Source organism: Phocoena sinus, chromosome 4, assembly GCF_008692025.1.
Source record: "Phocoena sinus isolate mPhoSin1 chromosome 4, mPhoSin1.pri, whole genome shotgun sequence".
NCBI lineage: Eukaryota > Metazoa > Chordata > Mammalia > Artiodactyla > Phocoenidae > Phocoena > Phocoena sinus.
Window position 1 is genome coordinate 67,001,295 of NC_045766.1, and position 6,857 is coordinate 67,008,151.

At 40.6% G+C, this 6,857-nt stretch overlaps 1 protein-coding gene across 1 annotated transcript; it reads left to right on the forward strand.

Moving 5' to 3' along the window:
- Window positions 1–969: 969 nt before the first annotated feature.
- LOC116752628 (craniofacial development protein 1-like) lies at window positions 970–2,461 on the forward strand. The gene is given in 3 exon segments (XM_032629400.1): window positions 970–1,110; window positions 1,321–2,106; window positions 2,108–2,461. Coding segments are annotated over 3 exon segments (1,230 nt in total). The 3' UTR covers window positions 2,411–2,461.
- Window positions 2,462–6,857: the final 4,396 nt, after the last annotated feature.

Sequence of the window (6,857 nt, forward strand, 5' to 3'; positions counted from 1 at the left end):
AAATAATGAAAACACTTTTAATCTTACAGTACAGTACCTTGAAAAGTACAGTAGTACAGCATGACAGCTGGCATACAGGGGCTGGCATCGAGTGAACAGGCAAGAAGAGCTACTGACTGAAGGAGGGAGAGGAGGTGGGAGATGGTAGAACTGAAGGACCGTCAGCAATAGGAGATGGAGGGCAAGCTGCAAATTCACTCACGCCTGACGTTGATGGCACAGGTTCTGGTTCCTTGCTGGATTCAATTCTATCTTCCCTCTTGAAAACATGATCCAGTGATATCTGGGTATTAGCTCTTTTTTTCTCATCATAGATGACACAGTAGCACTGGATTGCATTCTGAATGGCCGCTGCAACCTTCATGTACCATTTTATGTTCAGGTCCTGTGCCTCAAAAACTAACAGTGCCTCCTCAGATAAAAACAACCCCCTTGCCATTTCCTGCATTGTGAATCTCTTCAGTTCTTCAGTTACTTCTTCTTCCTCTTGTCTCTCTTCGTCCTTTCTCTGGGCCTCCAATTCCATCAGGCCTTCATTAGTAAGCTCCTCATGTTGCACAGCAAGGAGTTCAGTGAAATCGTCCTCTTGCAGATCTAGCTCCAGTTTCTCACTGAGGGTCACTAAGTTGCTGAAGACCTCTTTGGACTCCTCATCCACCTTCTCAAATCCATGAAAACCGTGAATAAACTGCAAGCAAAGCTTCTTCCAAACTCCGTTCATGGCGATGGCTGTAACCTCATGCCAAGCAAAGTCAATGTTTTTTATGGCTTTGTAGATGTTATAGTCCTTCCAAAATTGTCACAAAGTTGTTCGCAATTCATCACTCACCTTTGACGCCTGACAAGAAATGTGATGTAAATAACATTTCTTGAAAGTTGCTATAACTCCCTGGTCCATAATTTGGATAAGCAACATAGTATTTGGTGGCAGATGCACTACTTTGATGTTGGGATGAAAGTTGTCCGTGAATGGGGGTGGCCTGGAGCACTGTCGAGCAGCAAAAGAATGTTGAACGGGATGTCCTTCTCCAAGCAATATTTCTCCACCTCCTGGATAAAGTGGTGGAAAAACCAGTCCTGGAAAAGGGCCTGTGTAACCCAGACTTTGGGGTTACTCTTCCATACAACTGGGAGAGAGCCCTTGGCTATGTTTTGAAGGGTTCTTGGGTTCTCTGAATGATAATATAAGATGGGGCTTCAGCTTCATATCACTGGAAACATTGCCACCAAACAACAGTTAGCCTATCCTTTGCTGCTTTATAGCCTGGCATCAACTTTTCCTCCTTACTGGTGTAACTTTGGTCTGACATCCTCTTCCAGTACAGTCCTGCCTCATCTACATTAAAAATCTGCTCGGGTAAATACGCGCCTTCATCAATAATTTCTCAGAGCACGCTGCGGGGGCTGCCCCAGCTGCCACCGGCCCTGCCGCATCTCTGTCTATGGTTTCTCCCTAGAGCTTTGCCTTTGGGGGTAGCTGCTGCGGCTCTGTCCGCCCCGCGCCTTAGCGACTTGGAGGAATTCGACTCTGAAGATTTCTCCACCTCGGAGGAGGACGAGGACTACGTGTCATTGGGTGGAGAGTATAGTGAAGATGATGTAAATGATTTAGTGAAGGAACATGAAGTGGATGGTGAAGAGAAGACACAGAAAACCAAAGGGAGAAAAAGAAAGGCTCAGAGCATTCTGGCCAGGAAGAGAAAACAAGGTGGCCTCTCATTAGAAAAGGACAAGAAGGATGCCAGCAAGGAATCTGGAGGAAGTAGTAGTGAGGAGGAAGATGTAGCTGCAGAGCAAGAAAAAGGCATTGAGACAGAGGATACGAGGAAAAAGATGGAAGATGAACTATGGGCCAGCTTCCTCAATGACGTAGGACTAAAATCAAAAGTGCCTCCGTGTACACAAGTTAAAAGAGGAGAGGAGGCTGAAGAGACAAGTTCAAGTAAATTGTTGGTCAAAGCAGGAGAACTAGAGAAACCTAAAGAAACAGAAAAAGTTAAAATCACCAAGGTGTTTGATTTTGCTGGTGAAGTCAGGGTGACTAAGGAAGTGGATGCTACATCTAAAGAAGCCAAATCCTTCTTCAAGCAAAATGCGAAAGAAAAATCCCCAGGCTAATAATGTCCCTTCAGCTCTACCGTCACTTCCTGCCGGGTCAGGGTTAAAAAGGTCAAGGGGCATGAACAGCCTTTTGGGGAAAATAGGAGCCAAGAAGCAGAAGATGAGCATCCTAGAGAAGGCCCAGCTGGACTGGGAGAGCTTCAAGGAGGAAGAGTGCATTGGTGAAGAACTAGCCATCCACAATCGAGGGAAGGAGGGGTTCATTGAACGGAAAGCTTTTCTAGACCGAGTGGATCACAGGCAGTTTGAAATCGAGTGAGATCTCAGGCTGAGCAAAATGAAACCCTGATGTGATGAGGAACCTACAGCAGCTTAATCCTGTTTACAACGTGAGCTTTTTGTGCGTCTATGAAATGTTTCCTGTGTTTCCCATTGACTGTTTCCCAGCAAGGTCTTTTTTTCTACATTGAATTTCTGTCTTTGTATCTTGATCTCATGTGATTTCAGTCATTTTACTTTTAATAGTTTGTCTTTTAAAAAATAAAAATAAAAACGTACAGGTTGGTCCTGAGGGGTGGGGGCGGGAATTTCTCAGAGCATTTCAGGAACTTCCCGGGCAGCTACTGTATCTGCACTTGCTGCCTCACTGCTTACTTTTACATTGGCTCTAGCCCTGAACCGCTGAAACCAGCCATGGCTGGCATTAAAAGATGTGCCCTCTGATTCTTCGCCGCGTTTCTTCTTCAAGTCTTCATAAAGGCTTTAAACTTTCTCTTGAATCAGCATTAAGCTGAGCAGGACTCAGCGCTGATGTTGATCCTGCATCCGCACACTGAGAAGATTCTCTATCTCCTCCATCACTTTTCCACGCTTCTTCGATATTATCATTGACATCATCGGCACAGCAGACTTCACATGTTCCACGATCTTTTCCTTGTTCTTTAGAATTGTACTGATGGTTGAACGATTCATGTTATAAGAGTGAGTGACGTTTATTGTTTTTTCACCTCGCTCCACTATCTCAATTATTTTCACTTTTGTTTCCATCGTTATCACTTGGTGCTTCTTAGTAGTACCACCTACATCACCGCTGCTTTTACGCTTGTTTCCGAACATCCTGGGCTTGAAATAAAGATACTGTACTCTATACAGTACTGTACAGTAAAGTACACAAAAGCACAAACACCTGTGGAGGATGCACGCATGTGACAATATATGCCAGACACGTGAACTAACTTATGTGATTGGACATGAGAACGCATGTTCGCATCTTTGAAATTTTGCAACTTGAAGGTTTGTATGTAGGGGACTTACTGTATGTAAAGATTTCAGAGGACAGTGTGGCCAGAGTATAGGGTATATGAGGATAAATATTTGGAAAAAGTGTTGTGAAAGTAGGCTGAGACCAAGCTATAAAAAGTCTTCTTGTCCATGTTAAGAATTTGGTTGGGATTTAATAACTGATTAGATATTGGCAGAGGAGGGTCAAGTAACTACGAGTTTTCCAGATTGGTTGATTGAGTAGATATAAGTCTATCTACCCAGAAGTATAAGTAGAGTGAATAGGAAGACTGGGCTTTTACTCAGAGAAAAATATAGGAAAAATAGGCAGAATTCCAGGATAGAGGAAGAGATAACACTGGAATTTGTGGATTTAGGGTGTAAAGGAATCTGACTAAAGACACTTCCTCCATGCCCTGGTACACACAGTGCTGCTCTGTTATCTGTGTTAAACTGCACTGTTAGTTCCTACTTCTTGTTGTCTTATCAATCCGATGACATCCAGGGAGATAGACAGTTGGCGAGAGCTATTAGGGGCAGATAGGCAGGCAGGATTTGGGCTTGGAAGGATACTATTAGATAACAGGTCTTTCATAAATTCTCTGCTCCTTCTGCGGTATATCTCAATTTAGGGAATTTCTCTTCTCTTCCTCCCCGGATCCCACACTTGTTGCACTTCAGGAATTTAATTTATCCTCCCTTAGTTACACATCCTCTGACTGCACTTAAGGAATTTGAGTTACTTCCTATCAGTTTTGAATCACCCTATTTGGCAATCTTGGAGTCACTTGGACATATTCTCATCTCATCACTATTATTTCCATCCTCTGTAAACAAGTCTAGTGTTTTCCCCAGGTTCATTCCTTCAGTTGCATTATCTCTTATTCATTTATTTTTTAAAGGTCCCAGATCCATCTCTCTTAGTATAAGCAGCAAAATGCTATGGAAGAACTCTTTGGAGAGGAAAAGGAATACTGGTTCTAGTTTTGCCATTGATGGCTATTCAGCTTTAGGCAAATGCTTTACCTCATTCAGCTTCTGGATCATAAAATACAGGAAGGCGCTAAAATAAACGTGCTTCGGAGACTTCCTATCCACAAAATTCTATGACTCGCAGTTTGTCCTAGGTGGCCTAAGAGTCTACCCATCTGTTCTCCTTTTATGGGCTATGATTGTATCTTTATTATTGTATTTATGGCACTATAATTAAATAATCTTATTCATTTGTTTAAGTAATATATATTTATTGAATTACTGCTGACTGTATGCCAGGTACTGACAAGCACAAAGAAGAGAACAGTTGTGGTCAGTCCTTTTAGAGTTTACAGGGTAGCCAGGAATGTGATATGATGATATATGACTTGATGAAAGTAGCAGAAGATAAAAGTACAGAGTATTAAGGGATTCAAGAGAGATCTCTCCTACTCAGGAAAGCCTCCCTTAAAGGACTTTATGCAGAGTCCTAAAGGAGGAGAAAGGAAAGGGAAGAATGCTCCAGACAGAGGGAATAGCATGTTAGAATGCTTGGAGATGGGAGAGCACAAGGGTTTCAAAGAAGGTCAGTATAGTTGGAGAAGAACGAATGAAGGAGAAAGAAGTATACAGAAGCGGTCGTGTGGTCAGATTTTGTTCAGGGCATTTTGAGCTGTCTTAAGGTTTTAGATTCTATCCTGTGGGCAATAGAAAGCCACTGAAAAGTTTAAAGCAGGAATGTGCCCTAATCATATTTACATTTTGAGTTTCAATCTGGATTCATACTGATAATGAAAATAAAATAATAACTAATTTTTATTGCATGCTTACTGTAGGCATGGCTATAAATTCTTTACAGAAATTGTCCTACTTAATCCTCACAGTAACTGTATTAGTTTCCTAGGGCTGCTGTAACAAATTGCAGCAAACTGAGTGACTTAGAGTAAGAGAATTTTTTCACAGTTCTGGAGGCCGGAAGTCTGAAATCAAGATGTCTCCTAGGTCATGCTCTCTCTGAAGGCTCTGGGGGAGAATCCTTCCTGGTTTCTTCCTATCTTCTAGTGGTTGCCAGCAATCCTTGGCATTCCTTGACTTATAGATTTATCATTCCAATCTCTGCCTTCATCTTTACATGGCATTCTTCCCTATGTCTCACATTTTCTTCCCTCTGTCTCTGTCTCTGTGTCCAAATTTCCCTCTTCTTATAAGGATACCAGTCATTGGATCAGGGCCCATCCTAGTGCAGTATGACTCCATTTTAACTTGACTACATCTGCAAAGACTCTATTTCCAAATGATTACATTCTGAGGTTATGTGTAAACATGACTTAGGGGGGACACAAACCTACCATAATAACATTAAGAGGTTAACCCAGGTGGAGATGTGAGGAAACATAGGCGCAAATGACTGGCATTTATAGAGGTTAGATTAATTAATGGAACCTTTTATTATTGTTTTTGTTATAAATATTACTTCTTAGTTGTTTTTTTTTTTTAAGTGAAAACCATGCATTAGCAGGTCTGGGCTGAGGACTCTCTGTTGCTAGGGAGAAATAGGTATAAAATAAGTGGAAATGAAATAATAATCAAGAAACACACTGTATACACAATTAATGCAAATATGAGAAGTCAAATAAATCACAAAGATGTAAGATTATTTCACCTGTTAGCCATCTAAAGCGAAAGGTGATATTTGATCCCAGGGTGAAGTAACCTGGCCTTGGTGTTATAGAGACACTGGGGACTGATTTTTCTTTTGATGATGGAAAAATTCAAGAGCATTCAGGTTAAACCAGGCCATCATTTCCCACGGATAAATCAGAATGTCAGAGAGAGGTCTAGCAAGTGCAGCAAAATGTTTTTTCCTGGCTTGAATTATCCCAGTAATTATATACATTCTACATTTTGCTTAGGTTGAGGGCACACAGGTAATTAATGGTCTTAACTTGATAGTGATTACAATTTGGATCATGCTTTACTCAACATTATTTGACTGAAACTGGAGGGCAACTGAAGGTGGTTTTTTTGTTTGTTTGTTTTTAAGGAAAATAACTTAATGAAACTTAAAAGGGGAAGGGAGTTCAGGATTGCTTCTTTCTAATGTCAAACATAATTAAAAATTTTTAAAGAATAAGGAAGGATTACTGAGGGAATTAGTTTTCTTTTTCAAAACACGGTGCCTAGCACATAAATTTTCAATAAGTATGTTGTAATTAATTGTACTGGAATATTTCAGAAACAGAATACAGCATTGGAATCATCTTTATGTAGAAGGACATCTAAATAGGAGGATGAAAGTAGAAGGATGAACAAGATGATCATTCAAGATCATTTCCAGCTTTAGGAATATTTATAACACTATTTTAGAATGTTTAATCCAACTGTAAATTCCACTTTCTCTAGTAAAGTGCTGTTTGAATTACTTATTTCAGACAGAGCTAATCAGGTTAACTTCTAATCTAATGTAATTAGAAATCAAATTAGCTATGGCTGGGAAAAGTTGAACAAAAAATCTCTGAATTTGTTTTTTTTTTCGTTTTGGG